The following is a 26,240-nucleotide window of genomic DNA, read 5'->3' as shown; positions in this document are numbered from 1 at the left end:
GATGGGGAGGAAGGAGTAGGCTTGTCTCAAGAGTCCCCTCAGAGCAACGCGAAACAGTGCTAAAATAGTTGTAGGCTTCTAACTTCAATATGCTCTTTAAATAAACAAGACCTACACCACTTAACAGTATATCTACAAATATTATTTTCAATGATGTGACTCTCCGACAATAATTGCACTTAAAAGAGGATTGGAGGACACTATATTAATATCTAAAGGGGCATTTTCCATCAGTTTTCTGGAGAAAGCAGACATCACTTGCTTATATTCAGTCAACACATATCTTAAGAATATCGTGGAATATTTGAACATTCATTTCTCCATGCTTGTCTCAGAGCAGTGCGAAATGGTGCTGAAATAGACATCCACAGCGGTGCCCACTCGGGCATCTCTTCGGTTACACATCCTTGGAATGGCAGAACAGCATAACGGTCCAGGCGGCCCTTGCTGTGCCTGGTGAGCAGTTGGTCAAGTTCTGTTGTCAGAAGAGAAATGGAAATGTCAGTGTGAACCGAAGACCTGACGAAGCCATCACATATGTTGACTCTGCCGGTCGGAGGTGGAGTTCCAGAGCTCACTGGTGTGCCTGGCATTGATTGTTCCTCGCCCTTTTCAACGCATGAGTGAGTCAATGATTCCAATAACTTGTCTGACAAACAAAGAACTTTGCGTCGTGCAAGCCCCGGCATGGATCAAGGCTGGCGAGACATTCAATAAACATCTTCACAGACTAATCAACCATGGCCCTTGAGCAATTTGCTCAAAATTGCTATAGGAAAAAATATAAAAAAAGATTAACTTCTTGGATATAGGGGGCGCTCTTCTCATTTATGGATAAAAAACGTTCCCATTTTAAACAAGATATTTTGTCACGAAAAGATGCTCGACTATGCATATAATTGACAACTTTGGAAAGAAAACACTGACGTTTCCAAAACTGCAAAGATATAGTCTGTGGGTGCCACAGAACTAATGCTACAGGTGAAACCAAGATGAAACTTCAAACAGGAAGTGAGCCAGATTTGAGGCGCTGTGTTCCAATGTCTCCTTATATGGCTGTGAATGCGCCAGGAACGAGCCTACATTTTCTGTCGTTTCCCCAAGGTGTCTGCAGCATTGTGACGCATTTGTAGGCATATCATTGGAAGATTGACCATAAGAGACTACATTTACCAGGTGTCCGCCTGGTGTCCTCCGTCGAAATTGGTGCGTAATCTCCAGCTGCATGTGTTTTCCCATGTGATTCAGAGAAGAAACCAAACTGCCACGAATGACTTATCATCGAATAGATATGTGAAAAACACCTTGAGGATTGATTCTAAACAACGTTTGCCATGTTTCTGTCGATATTATGGAGTTAATTTGGAAAAAAGTTTGCGTTGCAATGACTGAATTTTCGGGGGGTTTTCTCAGCCAAACGTGATGAACAAAACGGAGCGATTTCTCCTACACAAAATAATCTTTTTGGAAAAACTGAACATTTGCCAACTAACTGAGAGTCTCCTCATTGAAAACATCCGAAGTTCTTCAAAGGTAAATTATTTTATTTGAATGCTTTTCTTGTTTTTGTGAAAATGTTGCCTGCTGAATGCTAGGCTTAATGCTATGCTAGCTATCAATACTCTTACACAAATGCTTGTGTAGCTATGGTTGAAAAGCATTTTTTGAAAATCTGAGATGACAGTGTTGTTAACAAAAGGCTAAGCTTGTGAGCCAATATATTTATTTCATTTCATTTGCGATTTTCATGAATAGTTAACGTTGCGTTATGGTAATGAGCTTGAGGCTATAATTACGCTCCCGGATACGGGATTACTCGTCGCAACAGGTTAAGCTTCATAACTGGCTGAGGTAGGCTAAGTTATTTTATATAGGTCTAGGCTCCGAAGAAATAGACTACAAACAACAAGAGGGCTTAATTGAAGATTATTGTTGAAATTAATTGCTCGACTGTTTTCTCCATCTGTTAGTGTGCAACACTTGCACACCAACACGTTTGCTATATTTTCAGCATCAGCCACTATTCACCTCCTATTGATTGCGCTGCGGTCAGTTGTTTTTTTAAATTGAACCTTTGTTTAACTAGGCAAGTCAGGTAAGAACCAGTTCTTATTTACAATGGCGGCCTACCCCAGCCAAACCCAGATGACGCTGGGCCAATTGTGCGCCCTATGGCACTCCCAATCATGGTCGGATGTGATACACCCTGAATTCGAACCAGGGACTGTAGAAAAAGCCTCTTGCACTGAGAAGTAGTGCCTTAGACCGCTGCACCACTCAGGACCAATGACACACACACATTTTCCCCCCCAGAACATTAACCGTGTGTAGGTAGATGTGGAAAGGTAGATCCTAATGACTTGTTGCATGTTTGCTCAGCTATTAGACAATCATTTAGTTAAAAAGGTTGAATAGTCTATTGTTCAGCTAAATAGCCCATCCTGCTATATCATTCCTCGCTTCCTCCAATGCGTCATTCAGTATGCTTGTGGTTGTGCTGGCAGGATGTACTGTTTTTTATTCTGTATATATGAATTACAAATCAGCCTTTACTTAAATCATGTTTCTAGTCTATTTCATAGTTACACTGTGTAATCATTGACGTCCCAGGAGAGGTAAACACTGTTGAAGTGTATAACTGTAATACATACATCCAGACACAGCATCATTCAAAGAATGGAGTTTGATACACCTGGTATTAGATATGACACAGACAAAAAAAAAACTTGCTAAATAGCGATTTTCGTAAATTAACTTTGACAAACAAATACGCACAATCGTTTGTCTCTACATTACCATATTCCTATTAATTGTACATTTTTTGCTTAACTTGTTATGGCGTTATAACTACTTACACCTGCTTCCCCCGTAATGTCAGCCATCTTTGCTGAAGAAATTCACCAGGGTGGCTCGCGTGAAATTACTCATTAATATGAAGTCATATAAAAACCTTGGGACCCAAATGCATAATGAGTGCCCTAACTCCCCCTTGTGGTGGTCTGGAGCAATGAAGCTGGGTCCCTCTAAGTCCTGCGGCGTAAGCTCACATCTTTTAAAGGAGGAACCACTGTACCAACACCAAGTCCTACAGTAATGCTTACATTATTCGATTCACAATCCAAACATGAAAAATCAAAAACATCTTACCACCCTTCAACTATGTCAGAGAGAAGATGCATATCCCTCCTATTGTATTCAAATTATGAAATATTTTCATTCCTCTTGTTAAAATTACAGACGACATACTTTAATAAAAGCATACCTTTGATAAAATGACTTTTGCGATCAGGAAAGCACTTGTGGTTGCGGTGGTTATCTGTGATGGAAAGACCGATCAGAAAACAGTTACTACTTATAGTTGGCATTAAATACATTACATCAGTAAAAATTAAATCATGAAAAGAAAATGTCACTGCATCATAAGTGAACTATTGAAGAAAAAAATCAAAAACATGAAATGTGTTGCCATGCAATTACTGTCTATTCGATTCATTGCTCGACTGAAAACAGGCACAATGAACATGTAAAACAGGACCTGCACAGGGGAAACAGCATCCTCTAGAGTAGCAAATGTGAAAATGTGTTTGAGTCATAGGATGGTTCACCTACCGCTATGGCCCACCAGTGACGCAGTTTACAAACAGCATAGGCCAAGATTAGGGCTGCAAACCGTAACACAGCCAGGAGCTAGGGAATATTCAGTCGCAATTTACGTCATCATTTCTGCCTGATCTGGATAACAAATGAGCACTGTACTCTGAGCAAAGATGCAGCATAATGGACTTACAAATATGTCGAAGAATGAGGCGTGGTAGTCATAGTGTAAGACCTCCTTATCGAGCCGCGTCTCGATTCCTCCATTCACCTACGAAAAAAAAAAAAAAAAAAAAAAATGGATTTGACAGATGCAAAATACCCAAATCTGTAGTCAATACATCAAGTTAGATTCAATTCATTCTTAAAATACCAAACATTTTCAATATTCCCCCATTCAGATATGCGACTTGCCATGTTATCCGTGATTGGAATGCAACTGTGTTGGCGGCATTGGCAATGTAGGTGAGCAACCGGTCAAAATGTTACTTTGGAGACAGAGTAAATATTACATTTATTTTTTATTTTACCTTTATTTAACTAGGCAGGTCAGTTAAGAACAAATTCTTATTTTCAATAACGGGGCAGAACGACAGGGCAGAACGACAGATTTTTACCTTGTCAGCTCGGTGATTTGATCTTGCAACCTTTCGGTTACTAGTCACTCTAACCACTTGGCTACCTGCCGCCCCATGAACAAGATGATATCAGTTCAATCGTAGATTGAAAAGCCTGAGAAGTTTGTGTGTGAGTTACAAAAAAAATTTAAGGTCAAAGGGTCAGTGTAGAAACTGGTAGAGAACACCAAGATTGGCAAATTCGCCACTGGAGCCCTGTGCTCTTCACAGATGAAAGCAGGTTCACTCTGAGCACGTGACAGTCTGGAGATGCCGTGGAGAACATTCTGCTGCCTGCAGCATCCTCCAGCATGACCGGTTTGGCGTTGGGTCAGTCATGGTGTGGGGTGGCATTTCTTTGGGGGGCCTCACAGCCCTCCATGTGCTCGCCAGAGGTAGCCTGACTGCCATTAGGTACCGAGATGAGATCCTCAGACCCCTTGTGAGACCATATGCTGGTGCGGTTGGCCCTGGGTTCCTCCTAATGCAAGACAATGCTAGACCTCATGTACTGGAGTGTGTCAGCAGTTCCTGCAAGAGGAAGGCATTGATGCTATGGACTGGCCTGTCCCGTTCTGGGACATCATGTCTCGCTCCATCCACCAACGCCACGTTGCACCACAGACTGTCCAGGAGTTGGCGGATGCTTTAGTCCAGGTCTGGGAGGATATCCCTCAGGAGACCATCCGCCACCTCATCAGGAGCATGCCCAGGCGTTGTAGGGAGGTCATACAGGCACGTGGAGGCCACACACACTACTGAGCCTCATTTTGACTTGTTTTAAGGACATTACATCAAAGTTTGATCAGCCTGTAGTGTGGTTTTCCACTTTAATTTTGAGTGACTCCAAATCCAGACCTCCATGGGTTGATAAATTTGATTTCCATTGATAATTTGTGTGATTTTGTTGTCAGCACATTCAACTATGTAAAGAAAAAAGTATTTAATAAGAATATTTCTTTTATTCAGATCTAGGATGTGTTATTTTAGTGTTCCCTTTATTTTTTTGAGCAGTGTATATATCCCCATCAAAATCCCCATATTACTCAGAGATCTTCCCCACCCTTGAGGAAGAGACGTGCCATTTCCAGGCCAAGGGAAATGTGCTCATCTATGGGGACACAAATGCACAGAAACACTACCTGATCTAACGAGCACACGAGGAGACAGCTTTATTACAGTCCATAACGGTTTCTAACAGTCTTCATCTCCCCCATAGAAACAGTGACAGCACTGTCAACAAACACGGAAAGGAATCTGTTGCAGCTCTGTACTTTGTCAATGGTAGGTTACGGGGAGACTCTTTGGAGTGATTCACCTCCTGCTCACCTCTTGGAAACAGTACAGTAGACTATATGATTACAGACATTGACCCTTTCTCTCTCAGCTCATTCACTGTCAAGCCACTAACACCTCTGTCTGATCACAGCCAAATGATCTTGTTCCTCAAGAGAACAGACTTGGAAACAACTACACATTCACAGCCCAGTAAGCTGTACAACATCAGAAATGTATACAGATGGGCCCAAAACAGCACAGAAGAATACCAGAAAGCAACCTGGAACCAAAATATCCAAACACTCTTAGATAACTTTCTGGATAGCACATCCACTAACACTAAACACAATCTAGAAATATATTCAGGCAAAAAACAAACAAAAAAATCAGCAAAACAGAAATTTATAAATAAACAAAACAAAAAAGACCAGATGACAGCTGGTTTTATGCAGGTTGTAAAATAAAAGAGGGGAAAAAAATACAAGAACACTATCAAACCAAAGCACAGAAACCCCCAAAAAATGGTGAATTACACCTTCATTACTGTGAGACATTAAAAACTATTAATGTACACTCAGAACCAGAAAAATCACAGTACAACAGAAAGCAGCTGGACACTAATTGAGGAGTCCATAAACAAACAACTTCTGGCTAAATTAGAACCCCCCCCAAAAAAGAGGAATTAGCAATACAAAATGGAGACACATGGACAACCCATTTTAAAACACCGTTCAAATTGACAAACGCAGAACTTCAAATTCATGAGAAGTTGAATGGATTAGAAAAAGCTATAAAAGACCATCAAAATCCACTGGACTCCCCAGTTACTGACCAGGAGCTCTATAAGAAACTGAACTATTACTGACCAGGAGCTCTATAAGAAACTAAACTATTACTGACCAGGAGCTCTATAAGAAACTGAACTATTACTGACCAGGAGCTCTATAAGAAACTTCAGGCTCTCAAATTTAAAAAAGCATGCGGACCTGATGGCACCCTAAATGAGATGCTCAAATTCACTAGTGAAAAATGTCAATTGGCTTTATTAAAACTGTTTAATTTGATCAAGTGTAGGTTATTTCCCTGAAATCAAGGACTCATAACCGCAATCTTTAACAGAGACAAATTTGACCCTAACAATTAGAGGCATTTGTGTGAACAGTAAACTGGGGAAGGTTTGCTATAGTATTAAGAGTTCTAAACTTCCTTAATAAGCACAATGTCTTGAGTAAAAGCCCAAATGGATTCATACAACTGATCATAATTACACCCCACACACCCTGATAGATAAAACATGTCCACCAAAATAAATGCTTGCTTTATCAACATCCAAAAAGCATTAGATTCTATTTGGCATACGGGATTGTTCTACAAAGTTATTGAGTGGTGTAAGGGGTAAAACATTACATCATTTAATCAATGTATACTGGCAATACGTGCAGCATCAAAATTGGTGCACGAGGTGTGGTGTCAACTTGCAAAACAATATTTTACCCAATGGGACAAACACCCCATTGAAACCCTGCATGCAGAGTTCTGTAAGATTCTCCTATATGTCCAGAGGAAAACTACAAACAATGCATGCAGGGCAGAATTAGGCCAATATCCACTAATAATAAAAACTCAAAGAAGAGCAATTAAGTTTTGGAAACATCTAAAATACAGTGACCCCCCTCTCATATCATTACCACACCCTGCAATGGGGCGGCAGGTAGCCAAGTGGTTAGAGCGTTGGGCCAGTAACCGGAAGGTTAAAGGTAAAAATCTGTCGCTCTGTCCCTGAACAACGCAGTTAACCCACTGTTCCCCGGTAGGCCGTCATTGTAAATAAGTCCCCTCATCTACCTGGTCCCGAGTTCACAAACCTCTAACACAAGCCTAAGGACAAGAACATCCAATCAATCAGATTAAAAACAAAAATGACAACGCAGTGAAAAAACACTGCAAAAAATAAAGTCCCCTTTTCAGGACCCTGTCTTTCAAAGATTATTTTTACGAATTCAAATAACGTCACAGATCCTCACTGTAAAAATGGTTTAAAAACACTGCTTGTTCAATAAACAATTAATGAACATGCACCTGTGGAACGGTCATTAATAAATTAACAGCTTACAGACGATAGGCAAATAAGGTCACAGTTAGGACAATAAGGTCACAGTTAGGACAATAGAGGCCTTTCTACGGACTCTGAAAAACACCAAAAGAAAGATACCCAGGGTCCCTGCTCATCTGCGTGAACGTCCCTTAGACATGCTGCAAGGAGGCATGAGGACTGCAGATGTGGCCAAGGTAATACATTGCGTACTGTGAGACGCTTAAGACAGCACTACAGGGAGACAGGACAGACAGCTGATAATCCTCGCAGTAACACCTGCACAGGATTGGTACATCCGAACATCACACCTGCGGGACAGGTACAGGATGGCAACAACTGCCCGAGTTACACCAGGAACGCACAACCCGTCCAGCTGTGCTCAGACTGTCCTCAATAGGCTGAGAGAAGCTGGACTGAGGACTTGTAGGCCTGTTAGGCAGGTCCTCACCAGACATCACCGGCAACAACGTCTCCTATGGGCACAAACCCACCATCGCTGGACCAGACAGGACTGGCAAGAAGTGCTCTTCACTGACAAGTCGCGGTTGTGTCTCACCAGGGGTGATGGTCGGATTCGCGGTTATCGTTGAAGGAATGAGCCTTACACCGAGGCCTGTACTCTGGAGCGGGATCGATTTGGTGGTGGAGGGTCCATCATGGTCTGGGGTGGTGTGTCACAGCATCATCGGACTGAGCTTGTCGTCATTGCAAACAATCTCAACGATGTGCACTACAGGGAATACATCCTCCTCCCTCATGTGGTACCCTTCCTGCAGGCTCATCCTAACATGACAATACCACTAGCCATACTGCTTGTTCTGTGCATGATTTCCTGCAAGACAAGAATGTCAGTGTTCTGCCATGGCCAGCGAATAGCCCAGATCCCAATCCCATTGAGCATCTGGGACCTGTTCGATCGGAGGGTGAGGGCTCGGGCCATTCCCTCAGAAATATCTGGGAACTTGCAGGTAGGTGCCTTGGTGGAAGAGTGGGAGAACATCTCATAGCAAGAACTGTCAAATCTGGTGCAGTCCATGAGGAGGAGATGCACTGCAGTACTTAATGCAGCTGATGGCCACACCAAATAATGACTTACTTACTCCACCCCCCTGTTCAGGGACACATTCAATTTCTGTTTGTCACATGTCTGTAGAACTTGTTCAGTTTGTCTCAGTTGTTGAATCTTATGTTCATACAAATATTTACACGTTAAGTTTGCGGCAAATAAACGCAGTTGACAGAGAAGATGTTTCTTTTTTTTGCTGTGTTTACATTACGTATAGGGAAACAAGCGCAGTGCTATCTGTCCCTAAATTGACAGTACACCATGGCTAGATATTTGACCAGGCCCCCTGTAGAGGAAAGGCTGTGCAACCACTGCACAACAGCAGAACATGGTAAAAATATAAAACAATTAAGAGTGCCATTTCCTCAGACCTCTCTGATGAGGATAGGTTACCCGTCCTGTTGGGGGAGGACGCAGACAGCTGTGGGTTGGCAGCGCACGACATTGCTGCCTGCCATAAGTTGAGGGACAGTGTCTGACAGACCAACATACCTGCACATGTCCTCTATGCTTATTTTGACCTTTGGTTATTGCTGTTACTCTTGTGCCATTGACAATATTGATTATGTTAATATTGTAAACCTCCAAAGTAAGCTTTGGCAATACATACATTGTTACATCATGCCAATAAAGCAAACTGAACTGAAAATTGGGAGAGAAAAGGGGGAGAGAAAGCGAGCGAGAATATAAATATACATAAGTATTCAGACCCTTTACTTTGTTGATGCACCTTTGGCAGCCTAGAGTCTTCTTGGGTATGATGCTACAAGCTTGGCACACCGGTATTTCGAGAGTTTCTCCCATTCTTCTGTGCAGATCCTATCAAGCTCTGTCAGGTAGGCATCGCTGCACAGCTATTTTCAGGTCTCTCCAGAGATGTTCGATCAGGTTCAAGTCTGGCCTCTGGCTGGGCCACTCAAGGACATTCAAAGACTTGTCCCCAAGCCTCTCTTGTCTTGGCTGTGTGCTTCGGGTCATCGTCCTTTTGGAAGGTGAACAGTCACCCCAGTCTGAGGACCTGAGAACTCTGGAGCAGGTTTTCAGCAAGAATCTCTGTACTTTGCGCCGTTCATCTTTGTCTTGATTCTAGCTAGTCTCCCAGTCCCTGCCACTGAAAGACATCCCCACAGCATGATGCTGCCACCGCCATGCTTCACCTTAGGGATGGTGCCAGGTTTCCTCCAGATGTGAAACAGTCTGACAGTCCTTCAGGCACCTCTTGGCAAATAAGCTGTCATGTGCTTTTTACTGGAGTAGTGGCTTCTGTCTGGCCACTACCACAAAGGCCTGATTGGTGGAGTGCTGCAGAGTTGGTTGTCCTTCTGGAAGGTTTTCCCATCTCCACAAAGGAACTCTAGAGCTCTGTCAGAGTTACCATCAGGTTCTTAATCACCTCCCTGACCAAGGCCCTTCTCCCCCAATTGCTCAGTTTGGCTGGGCGGCCAGCTCTAGGGAGAGTCTCTGTGTTTCCAAAGTTCTTCCAGTTAAGAATGGAAGAGGCCACTGATCTCGGGGCCCTTCAATGCTGCAGACATTTGTTTTTACCCTTTCCCAGAGCTGTGCATCGACACGATCCTGTCTCGGAGCTCTACGGACAACTCCTTCGACCTCACGGCTTGATTTTTGCACAGTCATGCACTATCAACTATACACACACACACTGCTGACAGGTATTTAAAATCAACCACACAACCATGCAATCTCCATAGACAAACATTGGCAGTAGAAAGGCCTTACTGAAGAGCTCAGTGACTTTCAACATGGCACCGTCATAGGATGGCACCTTTCAAACATGTCAGTTTGAAACATTTCTGTCCTGCCCCGGTCAACTGTAAGTACTGTTATTGTGAAGTGGAAGCTTCTAGGAGCAGCAAAGGCTCAGCCACGAAGTGGCAGGCCACACAAGCTCACAGACCGGGACCGCCGAGAGCTGAAGTGCGTAAAAATTATCCGTCCTTGGTTGCAACACTCACTAGGGTTTGAAACTGCCTTTGGAAGCAACATCAGCACAATAACTGTTGGAAACTTCATGAAATACGTTTCCATGGCCAAGCATGGACACAAGCTTAAGATCACCATGCGCAATGCCAAGCATTGGTTGGAGTGGTGTAAAGCTCACCGCCTTTGGACTCTGGAGCAGTGGAAACGCGTTCTCTGGAGTGATGAATCACACTTCACCATCTGGCAGTTCGACGGACAAATCTGAGTTAGGCAGATGACAAGAGAACGCTACCTGCATAGTGCCAACTATGAAGTTCAGTGGACGAGGAATAATGGTCTGGGGCGGTTTTATATGGTTTGGCCAAGCATTGGTTAGAGTGGTGTGAAGCTCACCGCCTTTGGACTCTGGAGCAGTGGAAACGTGTGATTTCTCAAATTTGCAATACGTTTGCCAATCGGTTGTGCAGCCAGACTTATGTGCCATTCCTTTTGCCTCATCCTTCTCAACCATACAATTTTTCAATTCAAGAGGATTTAACCAATTTTTACAATCTTTTTCTTAAATGGGTGCAAGCTTATTAGTAACTGGAATAAGCAATTTCATAAATGCTTCAAGTGCAGAATCAGGATGTCACTCATTACACACAGACCAACAAATATTCCACATCTTCAACATTCGGAATCATTGTAAAACCGCTATGATCGCTTAGAAACCATTTTAAATCCAGTCTTTGGAACATTGTTTTTTAGATATGGCTACTATATTATGATCACTACATTCAATGGGTGTGGATCTTGCTTCAAAGCAGATTTCTACAACATTGGTAAAGATGTAATCATCCACTTGTATCGACTTAGTTCCTGTTACGTTTGTAAGTTCCTGTTACGTTTGTAAGTTCCTGTTACGTTTGTAAATACCCTGGTAGGTTGACTGATAACCTGGACCAGGTTGCAGGCACTGGTTACAGTTAAGCTTTTTCTGTGGACAGCTTGATGAAAGCCAGTCATGATTTAGATCACCCAGAAAATCTGCTTCTATTGATATTACATACATTACCAAGCATTTCACACACATTATCCAGAGACGGATTGGTAACACTTGGTGGTCAAATACCAACTTCCCACAAGAACAGGCTTTAGGCGAGGCAGATGAACCTGAAGCCATATTACTTCAACAGCATTTGACATGAGATCCTCTCTAATCTTTACAGCAATAACTCCATTGGCATTCATGTGTCTAGTGTAGCTGTTATAACCATATATTGCTACCACTGTATCAAAAGGAATTATCCAAGTGAGTTTGCAGGTTCTGTTGCTAGTAAGATCGCTTTAATGCACCTTATTTTTTAGGCTACATACAGTTGTTTTTTGGCACTTTTCTGGGATTCTTGGTTTTTATTGCTTTACTGGGAGGCTTAGAGGTAGACATGACAGCGATATTTATATTTGAGCTGATAGTGCAGGGTGAACTGCACACAGTGGGCGTCCTTACTAGGGAAAAACATCTCCGTGCTAAACAGTATAACTCAGGATCATAGGCAGATGATTACTGATGATAATAGCCGTCGGATTGACAGGCATTTAGAAGAACATAAATTAGGTTACTTACACTGACTGCCAACACTCCTGGGAAAATCTACATTTGCAGCAGTACTACGACAACTCGGTGACACAATAGTAGTGATTATCTGAGCAGGTCTTGGGTCACTGATAAGTCATTGTCTCAATGCGGCCTTGAAAGGCCAGGACAGAGTCCAGAGTACCAAAGTAAAAAATAAAATTTAAAAAGCCATTGATTCGAGGGTTGAGGTCCCTGAACCAATAAGTCGGTTGTATTCATGAAAGTCTCGTGACATGTTACGTTCCCCAAAAATAATCAAAAAATGTAGCCGCTCAAGCAGAAGTGGGAACTAACAGTCACGAACAACCAAAAGGAAGCAGGTGGAGTGTTCATTAGGTGTCCACTGAAAGGTGACTAGCAACAAGAAAGTGGGTCCTAAAAGACACCCACCATGTGTGCCCACTAAATTTGCCCCAGAAAAAGCCAACCAAAACCCACAAAAACATATAATATGGAGTAAAAAGTAAAGGGGGAAATCAAATCAAATTTATTTATATAGGCCTTCGTACATCAGCTGATATCTCAAAGTGCTGTACAGAAACCCAGCCTAAAACCCCAAACAGCAAACAATGCAGGTGTAAAAGCACGGTGGCTAGGAAAAACTCCCTAGAAAGGCCAAAACCTAGGAAGAAACCTAGAGAGGAACCAGGCTATGTGGGGTGGCCAGTCCTCTTCTGGCTGTGCCGGGTAGAGATTATAACAGAACATGACCAAGATGTTCAAATGTTCATAAATGACCAGCATGGTCGAATAATAATAAGGCAGAACAGTTGAAACTGGAGCAGCAGCACAGTCAGGTGGACTGGGGACAGCAAGGAGTCATCATGTCAGGTAGTCCTGGGGCACGGTCCTAGGGCTCAGGTCCTCCGAGAGAGAGAAAGAAAGAGAGAATTAGAGAGAGCATATGTGGGGTGGCCAGTCCTCTTCTGGCTGTGCCGGGTGGAGATTATAACAGAACGTGGCCAAGATGTTCAAATGTTCATAAATGACCAGCATGGTTGAATTATAGTAAGGCAGAACAGTTGAAACTGGAGCAGCAGCATGGCCAGGTGGACTGGGGACAGCAAGGAGTCATCATGTCAGGTAGTCCTGAACAAGATAAAAGGTTTTGTTTTTCACAAACTCAATGAGGAAGCGCTGAACACCAGTAAAGCTCTTCTAACATCTCTCATGCCAGCTGCTAGGGTTGCACATTTTGGGGAATATTCAGAGGTGGAAACTTTCCGTGGGAAATAACAGGAATTAATATTAATACCATTCAAAAATTAAGATTTTTTTGCATTGGATAGATCATATGGAGACAGAAACAAACCTTTTACCTTATCATAAGTAGACATTGCAAATGATTAAATCCTTCCAATAGAAAAAATGTGTTATGAATTGAACTTTAGTTAAATGAGTTGACTCTTCACATGGGATGATTTCACTGAAGAACAAAAGGGAATATTGAATGATTCCCAATGACCCATTGCATCTCCCAAAAATGTTTTCAACATACATCTGTAAAATGATAGTCTAGAAACTAAAACTTTGGTTGTCTTCCTCAGGCTTCCATGTCTTTTCCCTGGACCTCCTCAATGTCCACCTCTTGAATATCAGACTCCAAGGACTCATCTTCACTGTCCAACCATGTTGAGGATGGCCACCAATTTTTCAACCCTTGTATTGGCCAGCCTGTTGCGTGCTTTGGTGTGTGTGTTCCTAAACAAGGAACAGTTGCGCTCTGAGGCGGGAGATGTTGGTGGGATTTGGAGGATGGAGGCAATAGGGGAAAGAGCCTCAGATCCACAAAGTCTCTTCCACCAGGTGGCTGATGCGATATATTGCCACGACTGCCATATTGCATCTCCATCCCATCACTGGAGCCGAGCTCCCTGCATCCAGGACCAGGCAGGAAGGCCCTAAACATTTTCAAAGACTCCAGCCACAAGCCATTGACAGTCCTCTCTGCTACCGCACCACAAGGAGCACTAAGTCTGGGACCCAAAGGCTCCTAAAGAGTGTTAACCCCAATTCCATAAGACTGCTGAACAGTTAATCAAATGGCCACCCGGCCTATTTGCACTGACTCTCTTGGACCGACTCTATGCACGTTCACTAAACTATACCCACACACACGCGCTCACACACACACAGGCGCTCACACACACACCTGCAGTTTATTATCTATCCTGATTGCCTAGTTCCTTTTACCCCTATCTATATGTACACTACCGTTCTAAAGTTTCTCACTTAGAAATGTCTTTGTTTTTGAAAGAAACGCACGTTTTTTTGTCCATTAAAATAACATAAAATGTATCAGAAATACAGTGTAGACATTGTTAATGTTGTAAATTACTATTGTAGCTGGAAACGGCCAATTTTTTTATGGAATATCTACAAAGAACCACTACCAGCACCAACCACTCCTGTGTTCCAATGGCATGTTGTGTTAGCTAATCCAAGTGTATCATTTTAAAAAGGTTAATTGATCATTAGAAAACCTTTTTGCAATTATGTTAGCACAGCTGAAAACTGTTGTGCTGATTTAAAGAAGCAATAAAACTGGCCTTCAGACTAGTTGAGTATCTGGAGCATCAGCATTTGTCGGTTCAATTACAGGCTCAAAATGGCCAGAAACAAAAAAAATCTGAAACTCATCAGTCTATTCTTGTTCTGAGAAATGAAGGCTATTCCATGTGAGAAATTACCAAGAAACTGAAGATCTCATACAATGCTGTGTACTAATCCCTTCACAGAAAAGCGCAAACTGGCCCTAACCAGAATAGAAAGAGTGCACAACTGAACAAGAGGACAAGTACATTAGAGTGTTGAGTTTGAGAAACAGACGCCTTTACAAGTAGATTTGGTAAACATGGTAAATGTACCATTCGCGTTATGGAGCGGTGAAACGGATGATGATTGAGATCAGCTGTGCAGGTAGTTTTAGTGTGTTTCAATGGTTTAAGGAGAGATCAGCTGTGCAGGTGGTTTTAGTGTGTTTTGATGGTTTAAGGAGAGATCAGCTGGCCATGGTCTAGTGGCCAATGCTGGTTACAACTGGCCTACTCTGTTTAACAATGAGAAGTGTTATCTTACCACAATGAAAAGACACTGAAACCAGGAGTGGATTCAATATGTCTTTCAAAGGAGACTGTTTAAGAACCAAACAGAATGAAAAGGGACCTAATTGAAGTTGTCCAATTGAAACTCCCATTTTTTTGCAAAACGTTTTGCAACCGTTTACTCCAAATGGAAACAGTTTTGCAAAAAAATGGGAGTCGGCATAATGAATACACCCGTTTTGTGAAGTAAAAGGCTGTGTTATGTAAACTCCATATGCAGGACTACAATAAAATATGTGGGGTGCTTTTGATATTTTAAGTAGAAGTTCAGAAAAAGCAATATAGCTTTTAAAATCCTGTTAGAGTAAATGAAGTGCACTTCGGATACACGTTACCAGTAACGGAAAACTTTTCCCAGTAACAAAAGGTAGCGTTTCAAAATGATTCATACATCGATACATTTATCTTAAACTACAGTAGTCAATATTGAGCTCTATCAAAACGTTAATAAGCTATGAAAGGGCCTGGTAAATACAACAGCTTGGTACAACTGTCGTGTAGTGACAGTGTGCACTAAACCGGAGCGATTCATTATAATGTCATTGAATTGGGACTGAAAACCCTCATTGCAAGAGTTCGCACATGTCCAGACTGCACTTAACAGGAGTTTGTATTCACTTCCATGATGCATTAAAAAAACAACTTACATTGAGCTCAATGATCCAGAGCAAGGTGATGAAGAGGAGGTCGAAGGTGACAAAGAGGCAGAATGTCCTCCTGACATCGGAGATGCACTTCTTCTCGCTCGCCTCATAAGACTCTATACGGGCCAAGAGAGGTGTGGTGTTTATGCCCCGAAGGGTGTTTCTCGAGTCCACGCTGCTACCACTTATGCTCTCCATAACTGGCCACGCCTTTCACTCTGGACTGGGTCCACCCACTAATAAAGCGTCGGTCAGCTACTTGGTTGCTCCTCCAGTCACAGCCAATGACAGTAAAGGTTGAGGAGCTTTGGCAACGCCCACCACTCAAGGGGTGTGCCCACACCTGCTGCTTGCAGGTATTGGCCCCGTCGACTGGTCAGAAGAAGGCCCGCCTACTTATCACATCCAGTGACGATCACTGCGGATGGATGTCAGATGCATCCCTGCCTCAGCTGAAAAAGAGAAAAGCCAGGCCTTCAGTAAATGCGGTTTACATTTCACATCAAGGAAAGGGTCAATTTGATTTGCTTGCCTGCTTTTACTTCAAATGCAGGCAGTAGACCTATTTGCATCACTGCCATTTACTTTAGTATATTACCCCATGTAAAATAATACTTGAACATGTACATATACTATTCTTCAGATATACTACAGATTCTATCCATACATCCCAGCACACATACTGTACATACACTGCATTCGGAAAATATTCAGACCCCTTGACTTTATCCACATTTTGTTACATTACAGCCTTATTTTAAAATGCATTTTTCCCTCATCAATTTATACACAATACCCTGTAATGACAAAGCATAAACTTGTTTTTAGAGATGTTTGCAAATGTATAAAAATAATTTCAAATATACCTTATTTACATAAGTATTCAGACCCTTTGCTATGAGACTCGAAATTGAGCTCAGGTGCATCCTGTCTCCATCGATCATCCTTGAGATGTTTCTACAACTTGATCCACCGGTTGTAAATTCAATTGATTGGACATGCTTTGGAAAGGCACATACCTGTCTATATAAGGTCCCACAGTTGACAGTGCATGTCAGAACAAAAACCAAGCCATGAGGTCGAAGGAATTGTCCGTAGAGCTCCGAGACAGGATTGTGTCGAGGCACAGATCTGGGGAAGGGTACCAAAAAATGTCTGCAGCATAGAAGGTTACCAAGAACAAAGTGGCCTCCATCAGTCTTAAATTGAAGAACTTTGGAACCACCAAGACTCTTCCTAGAGCTGGCTGCCCGGGCAAACTGAGCAATCGGGAGAGTAGGGCCTTGGTCAAGGAGGTGGCCAAGAACCCGATGGTCACTGACAGAGCTGGGGACTGGGGATGGGAGAACCTTCCAGAAAGACAACCATCTCTGCAGCATTCCACTAATCAGGCCTTTATGGTAGAGTGGCCAGATGGAAGCCACTCTTCAGTTAAAAGCACATGACAGCCTGCTTGGATTCTCTGGTCTGATGAAACCAACATTGAACTCTTTGTCCTGAATACCAAGCGTCACGTCTAGAGGAAACCTAGCACCATCCCTAAGGTGGTGGCAGCATGGACTAGTCAGGATTGAGGGAAAGGTGAACGGAGAAAGTACAGAGGGATCCTTGATGAAAACCTACTCCAGAGCGCTCTGGACCTCAGACTGGGGCAAAGGTTCACCTTCCAACAGGATGACGACCCTAAGCAAACAATCAAGATAAAGCAGGAGTGGCTTCGGGATGTCTCGGAATGTCCTTGAGTGGCCCAGCCAGACCCCGGACTTAAACCAGCAACGCTCCCCATCCAACCTGACAGAGCTTGAGAGGATCTGCAGAGAAGAATTGGGAGAAACTCCCCAAATACAGGTGTGCCAAGGTTGTAGCGTCATACCCAAGAATACTCTAGGCTGTAATCGCTGCCAAAGGTGATACAACAAAGTACTGAGTAAAGGGTCTGAATTATGTAAATGTGATATTTCCAAAAACCTGTTCGTTCCGTCATTATGTGGAAAAAGTCAAGGGGTCTGAATACTTTCTGACTGCACTGTAGATTGGAGGGGAAATAGAGCAGCTGAAGGATGGGATTAAAAATAACTATTGTAAAATATGTGTCCGTAAAATGTATATTGTGTGTATAAGCTGGAAGGAGAAGCCTAAGTGGTGTTTTCCATTAGTTTACTCCAATTAGTGGTGGGGTTTAATATGCCATATTAAAGCTGATATAGCCCCCCAAAACATAGGCAGAACCTGCTTCCCTGTTTGGCGATATCTTTGATGTTAGCTAGCTAAGCTCATGCACAGAAACATGTCATCGGGTCTAACGGTCATCAAATCAAAAGGCACTCCTTCGATATAAAGTTGTTTTTAACAAAAATGAAAACGTGTTTCACTTTCAAGAGGTTGGAGTAATAACATGTTCAACTAGTTAACACATTAGCTTGAATCTTTGTGTTTGGGTTCAGAGAAAATTAACAAGGAAGGATTTTTCACTTCTCAAACCCTAGCCTGGGCCTGGTTTCCCTATAGAGATGGAACTTACAAGTGTTTTAACAATGTATCTTTCCTACAACGGCCGTTTCCCAAAACACCATGCAGAGAGAACAGTTGCTAAGTGCATCATTGGAGCATGTGTCGATACAGATTAGAGGTCAACCGATTAATCCGAATGGCCGATTAATTAGGGCCGATTTCAAGTTTTCATAACAATGGGAAATCAGTATTTTTGGACACAGAGTTGGCAGATTTTTTTTTTTTTTTTTTACACCGTTATTTAACTAGGCAAGTCAGTTAAGAACACATTCTTATTTTCAATGACGGCCTAGGAACGGTGGGTTAACTGCCTTGTTCAGGGGCAGAACGACAGATTTTTACCTTGTCAGCTCAGGGATTCAATCTTGCAACCTTACAGTTAACTAGTCTAACGCTCTAACCACCTGACTCATTGTACTCCACGAGGAGCCTGCCTGTTACGCAAATGCAGTAAGAAGCACAGGTAAGTTGCTAACTAGCATTAAACTTATCTTATAAAAAACAATCAATCATAATCACTAGTTAACTACACATGGTTAATGATATTACTAGTTTATCCATCTGTCCTACATTGCATATTATCGATCCGGTGCGCATTCGCGAAAAAGGACTGTCGTTGCGCCAACGGGTACCTAACCATAAACATCAATGCCTTTCTTAAAATCAATACACAAGTATATATTTTTTAACCTACATATTTAGTTAATATTGCCTGCTAACATGAATTTCTTTCAACTAGGTAAATTGCAACAGACTCAGGGTATATGCAGCAGTTCGGGCCGCTTGGCTCGTTGCGAACAGTGTGAAGACTATTTCTTCCTAACAAAGACAGCCACCTTCACCAAACGGGGGATGATTTAACAAAAGCGCATTTGCGAAAAAAGCGCAATCGTTGCACGACTGTACCTAACCATAAACACCAATGCCTTTCTTAAAATCAATACACAGAAGTATATATTTTTTAAACCTGCATATTTAGCTAAAAGAAATCCAGGTTAGCAAGCAATATTAACCAGGTGAAATTGTGTCACTTCTCTTGCGTTCATTTCACGCAGAGTCGGGGTATATGCAACAGTTTGGGCGGCCTGGCTTGTTACGAACTAATTTGCCAGAATTGTACGTAATTATGACATAACATTTAAGGTTTTACAATGTAACAGCTATATTTAGACTTAGGGATGCCACCCATTAGATAAAATACGGAACGGTTCTGTATTTCACTGAAATAAACGTTTTGTTTTCGAAATGATAGTTTCCGGAGTGGACCATATTAATGACCAAAGGCTCGTATTTCTGTGTGTTATGTTATAATTAAGTCTATGATTTGATATAGCAGTCTGACTGAGCGATGGTAGGCAGCAGCAGGCTCGTAAGCAATCATTCAAAAAGCACTTTCGTGCGTTTTGCCAGCAGCTCTTCGCAATGCTTCAAGCATTGAGCCGTTTATGACTTCAAGCCTATCAGCTCCCGAGATTAGGCTGGTGTAATCGATGTGAAATGTCTAGCTAGCGTTTCAAACGTCACTCACTCAGACTTGGAGTAGTTGTTCCCCCCTTGCTCTGCAAGGGCCACGGCTTTTGTGGAGCGATGGGTAACGATGCTTCGAGGGTGGCTGTTGTCGATGTGTTCCTGGTTCGAGCCCAGGTAGGGGCGAGGAGAGGGACGGAAGCTATACTGTTACACTGACAATACTAAAGTGCCACTAAACCCTGAACCTCAACTAAATCTTGTAATAAATAATGTGGAAATTGAGCAATACTAAACTGCTGGAGTAACTCTGGATTGTAAACTGTCATGGTCAAAACATGTTGATATAACTGTAGCTAAGATGGTGAGATGTATGTCCGTAATAAAGCGCTACTCTACCTTCTTAACAGCACTATCAACAAGGCAGGTCCTGCAGGCCCTAGTTTCTACCTTCTTAACAGCACTATCAACAAGGCAGGTCCTACAGGCCCTAGATTCTACCTTCTTAACAGCACTATCAACAAGGCAGGTCCTACAGGCCCTAGATTCTACCTTCTTAACAGCACTATCAACAAGGTAGGTCCTGCAGGCCCTAGTTTATACCTTCTTAACAGCATTATCAACAAGGCAGGTCCTACAGGCCCTAGTTTCTACCTTCTTAACACTATCAACAGGGCAGGTCCTACAGGCCCTAGTTTCTACCTTCTTAACACTATCAACAAGGCAGGTCCTGCAGGCCCTAGTTTTGTTACACCTGGACTACTGTTTAGTCAATTGGTCACGTGCCACAAAATAGAACAGAGCAGCACAGAGATCTATAATTAATAATATGCATGCCAATCTCTCCTGGCTGAAAGTGGAGGAGAGATGGACTTCATCACTACTTGTATTTGTGAGAGGTATTGACATGTTGAATGCACAGCTCGGACACCCATGCACAGCCCACAAGACAAGCCAGAGGTCTCTTCACAGTCCCCAAATCCCAAACTGACTATGGGAGGTGCATAGTACTATATAGAGCTATGACTACATGGAACTCTATTCCACATCAAGTAACTCGTGCAAGCAGTAAAATTTGATTTTAAAAAACGATACAAATACACTTTATGGAACAGCAGGGACTGTGAAACACAGGCACAGACACATGCATACACAAACACAATAACATATGCACTACACACACACAGGTACACTTTATTTTGTGTTGTATATGTGTGGTAGAGTAGGGGCCAGAGGACAAACACTTAATGTGAAATCTGTTGTGAATGTATTGTAATGTTTTTTTAAATTGTATAACTGCCTTAATTTTGCTGGACCCCAAGAAGAGTAGCTGCTGTCTTGGCAGCAGGTAATGGGGATTCATATTAAATACAAATACAGACTGACCAGGTGAACCCAAGTGAAAGCTAGGTTCCCTTATTGATGTCATCTGTTAAATCCACTTCAATCAGTGTAGATGAAGGGGAGGAGACAGGTCAATTAAATATTTTTAAGCCTTGAGACATGGATTGTGTGTGGTCAACTCAGTGGGTGAATGGGTAAGACAACAAAAAAGTGCCTTTGAACGGGGTATGGTAGTAGATGCCAGGTGCACCGGTTTAAGTGTGTCAAATAACTACAATGCTGCTGGGTATTTCACACTCACGTTTCCTGTGTGTATCATGAATGATCCACCACCCAAAGGACATCCTGACAACAGTGTGAAGCATCAACGCTTTCGACAGCTTGTAGCCCATGCCCAACGAATTGAGGCTGTTCTGAGGCCAAAAGGGGATGTTCCTAATGTTTTGTACACTCAGTGCATGTATTATGTTTATAAATGATAGTCTACTCGAAATATGACATTACAGTATTCAGACGTAGCCTATAAACGTCAATGGAAAAATGAGATATGCTATAGGCTATTTCGTGAGTATGAAACCATCAGTCAGAAAAGGTGAGTCATTTATTCTGCAATGATCATGGAAATGAAATAAATAGTTGGAACTAGATGTCTCCTTGATTGAGGAAAAATGTGCATACTATGACTTGACTGTGCGTTGTTCCACCTATGCATCTTAAGACGAATGCACTAAGTTGCTCTGGATAAGGCCAAATTACTGAAATATAACATGTAACGTTAATGCCTTTATTTTAGAATGCATCGATTTTCGTTCTCTCTAACGGCAAATGTTTGTATCTCACAATTTAGCTACCCGTTTTTGTTATGAATAAGTGTCATATTCATGAACTAGGCTACTTTAGCCTCCTTGCAATGTAATACTTCAACCACTAGAAACTGTCCTAAGCATGGTCTATGTTTGCTGGAGGACAAGCAAATTCTCACGTCTAGTTCAGTTTTTATAAATGCCACATTTTACGTGAAAACATGCAATGTTAGCGTTAGGTTTGGGGCATATTGAGTATAGACAACGTCTATAAAACGAGGCAACGACGTGATTTGAGTTAGCGGAACGCGAGACTACTGGAACTAACCACTCACTGTTGTGCTTAATGTTGCTATGTGAGTTTCTTGTAATTGGGCATTTGGCTACATTGTTGCAAGTTCTGTTCCAAATATATCAACTAATCACAAATGTGCAGTTACTTTACCTAATGCAAATTGGAGTTAGTGATATTAAAACATTATGATCCGTTAAAATGGTTAAATAGATGTCCATATATGGCATCGAATTCAGCACAACAACAACATATACAGACCCGACCGACGCTGGAGGAAAAAAACAAGACAGTCCACCGATATCTGCTCGTGAGCAGGCAGTGTTGCGCCCAAGAAAATTATTCTTCATAGGAGCAAATGTTTTCGAAACTGGAAATATTCTAATAACGATTAATGAACGTATGCAAATGACAATAGGCTGTGTTGCAGTGAAATTGTTATCTTACCTTTAATTGTATAGCTAGCTACCTGTCGTTTTCTTCTTACACCCTGCTGTCTTTGGCATATTATGCGGAAGACTAAACTGTCAATCGAATAGAGCGGAAATACTTGATTCCGTCGGACAGGAAATGGGGTGATAATGGGCGCGTTCGAGCGGATCACTTTTGTCAAGTCTCCTTCCAAAGTGTGTCGCATTAGCGCAGGGTTTCCCAAACTCGGTCCTGGGGCCCCACCTGGGTGCACGTTTTGGCTTTTACCCTAGCACTCCCCAGCTGATTCAAATAATAAAAACTTGATGAGTTGGTTATTTGAATTAGCTATGTAGTGCCAGGACAAAAACAAAAAAGTAGTGTGTTAAAATCCATTGAATCAGTTTTATTTGGAAATTATTTAGTAAGTAATGCTTAAAATCTAAGTCTAGTTGTCTTATTTTAATTATTTAAATAAAATATGGGGGGGGGACACTTGTTATTTCGACATTACAAAGAAAAATGTTTGTAAACAACTGCAACACCTCCATGTTGCACTGAGCCTTCCTGTTGGAAAACTACGTGTCCGACTTTCAGCTGTCGCAGATGCACCTCCCCGACTTCACTCCTGGACTTTCGTCTACAGTCTGTTGTGTTCACCTTATTACTCAAACGAGCCCAATATTTCGACCTTGTGTGGGCTTATGGGATATGTAGTCTAATAGTAAATGTATATTTTTTTTGGCCAAGTAGGTTTTTCTTTATAAGATTATCCATATCTTTATCATTGTGCAGAAAAAAGGAGCCACTATTGGAAAAAGTAGGACAACATTTTTTGACAGTCAAATTGGATATGAAGGAGAACAAAAAGGAACAAAAATGAGGTGGAGAGAGAGTGATGATGGAGGAGAAGAGCAAGGAGACATTCAAATGCTGAACAAAAGTATAAACGCAACATGCAACAATTTCAAAGATTTTACTGAGTTACAGTTTATATGAGGAAATCAGTCAATTCAAATAAATTCATTAGATCCCAATCTATGGATTTCACGTGACTGGGAATACATCATAGTGAAACACGAGGTGATGGTGGCGGATGAATGGCACAACAATAGGGCCTCAGGAGCTCATCACGGTATCTCTGTGCATTCAAATTGCCATCGATAAAATGCAATTGTGTTAGTTGTCCATAGCTTATGCCTACCTTATATTATAACCCCACCGCCACCATTGGGCACTCTGTTGAAAATGTTGACATTGGAAAACCGCTCGCCCACACGACGCCATACACATAGTCTGTGGTTGTGAGGCTGGTCGACGTACTGCCAAAATCTCTAAAAACTCTTATTCAAACGCCCTCTCCTTCTTCCTGTTGGTCCAACTCACAAACATGGCAATGAACTCTAAACTTCATCAGAATTATCAGTATTATAAATCAACTACAAATCAGTATTACAAATTACCTTAAATTCATCATCTGAATGGCATTCCCTTCAGGGCGATCAAACCACACTGGAAAGTCAGGGCAGAGGTCAGAGGTCATACAAACCCTTTAAATTAGACGAATTAATGAAAAACAGTGAAATATTTCATACATATCGTATCCCAGGTGTACAGTAAGTTTCCAGTACATTTCCTATCCAAAGAATTTACATGTGTTCAATTAAAAGATTTAAAAAATCCATGTGTGTGTCCCTTTAAGATACCTGGCACTAACCCATATTCATAACCGGTAAACTAATAATTGCAACCTGTTGCATTAATTTATTCAAAATATAAACCTGCTATTATTAGAATTCATTAGATTTAGGTAAATGTCCCATCTGATTAGACCACAGGTAATAAAACAAACACAACACTCACACCCTTGGTGTTAGGCAGTATTTTCATTTTTGGAAAAAAAACGTTCCCGTTTTAAACGGGATATTTTGTCAGGAAAAGATGCTAGAATATGCATATAATTGACAGCTGTGGATAGAAAACACTCTAACGTTTCCAAAACTGTAAAGATATTGTCTGTGAGTATAACAGAACTGATGTTGCAGGCGAAAGCATGAGAAAAATCCAATCCGGAAGTGCCCCAGGTTTTGAAAGCGCTGCGTTCCAATGACTCCCTATTCAGCTGTGAATGTACCATCAACGAGCTTACGCTTTCTACGTATTCCCCAAGGTGTCTACAGCATCGTGACGTAGTTTTACGCATTCCTGTTGAAGAATAGCCGTAGGCAGCCACATTGCGTAAGTGGTCACATGGTGGCTCCGAGAGAGTGTAAAATACAGAGGTAGCCATTACTCCAATCGGTCCTAGTGAAAAATGAATTGTCCCGATGGATATATTATCAAATAGATATTAGAAAAAAAAACTTTAGGATGGATTCTAAACAACGTTTGCCATGTTTCTGTCGATATTATGGAGCTAATTTGGAATATTTTTCAGCGTTGTGGTGACTGCAATTTCTGGGCGATTTCTCAGCCAAACATGAAGAACAAATGGAACTATTTCGCCTACAAAAATAATATTTTGGAAAAAATGAACTTTGGCTGTCTACCTGGGAGTCTCCTGAGTGAAAACATCCCGAAGTTCATCAAAGGTAGACGATTTAATTTGATTGCTTTTCTGATTTCCGTGACAAGGTTGCCTGCTGCTAGCAAGGCATAATGCTATGCTAGGCTATGATAAACTTAAACAAATGCTTGTCTAGCGTTGGCTGTAAAGCATATTTTGAAAATCTGAGATGACAGGGTGATTAACAAAAGGCTAAGATGTGTTCCAATATATTTCACTTGTGATTTTCATGAATAGGAAGATTTTCTAGGAAGATTTATGTCCGTTGCATTATGCTAATTAGTGTCAGATGATGACAACGGTCCCGTTCACGGGATGGGGTATCACTACAGGTTAAACTCGATCTGAACTGTCCAATGGAGACAAGCAAGTCTAATTTCAAGATGGCCTAAAGGCTATTCCATGTGCTGTGGGCATACAAACTAAAAGCATTTTCCCCCAGGTCAGTGGAGACCCACGGGACCTCCAGAACCAGCCAGACCAGAGAGTGGGTCTAAAAATGGCTGGATCTCCAGTTAATAAGTGACCTGAAGTCGTCTCCGAAGAACCGCTTTATATACAAAAAGTTGACAATGCTGGGCCCTTCTGGTAGTCAGAGACTCCCAGCCAACAGAACTAATGTATACAAAATGCAGTGATGTAACGAAAATGTTCCCCAGTGATAAAAAAAAAAACAGTGCTGTCTACCATTCTGGTAATCAGAACATTTAGACTGATTCGAAAGGTTTTAAAGCAGAGGTTGCTGCAGGCATTTAGATTATATCACCGTAATCAAGTACTGAGAGAAGCGTTGCTTGAAAAATATTCCTTCTACTTTCCAAAGCGAGACCGTTTTTTTTTCATATATAAAAAAACGATCTTAATGTGTGTTTTAAAAAGAGAGCTT

At 41.8% G+C, this 26,240-nt stretch overlaps 1 protein-coding gene across 8 annotated transcripts in view; it reads right to left on the bottom strand.

The window, feature by feature from the left end:
* stard3nl (STARD3 N-terminal like) overlaps window positions 1–22,930 on the bottom strand; it is a 50,830-nt gene extending 27,900 nt beyond the window's left edge. For all 8 annotated transcript variants that reach the window (XR_003861187.2, XR_003861186.2, XR_003861189.2 and 5 more), the window contains exons 1-5: window positions 22,825–22,930; window positions 15,964–16,412; window positions 3,788–3,865; window positions 3,610–3,687; window positions 3,263–3,316 (exon numbers count right to left, since the gene is read on the bottom strand). Coding sequence is in view for 4 of the 8 variants with exons in the window: in XM_029641991.2 (XP_029497851.1) it covers window positions 3,263–3,316; window positions 3,610–3,687; window positions 3,788–3,865; window positions 15,964–16,158 (405 nt within the window). In the remaining 4 variants the exon portion in view is untranslated. The remainder of the gene's footprint in view (window positions 1–3,262; window positions 3,317–3,609; window positions 3,688–3,787; window positions 3,866–15,963; window positions 16,413–22,824) is intronic.
* Between the last annotated feature and the right edge of the window lie 3,310 nt (window positions 22,931–26,240).

Source organism: Oncorhynchus nerka, linkage group LG9b, assembly GCF_034236695.1.
Source record: "Oncorhynchus nerka isolate Pitt River linkage group LG9b, Oner_Uvic_2.0, whole genome shotgun sequence".
Lineage (NCBI taxonomy): Eukaryota > Metazoa > Chordata > Actinopteri > Salmoniformes > Salmonidae > Oncorhynchus > Oncorhynchus nerka.
The sequence above is the reverse complement of the archived record's forward strand: the minus strand, read 5'-3'. Positions and strand labels throughout refer to the sequence as shown.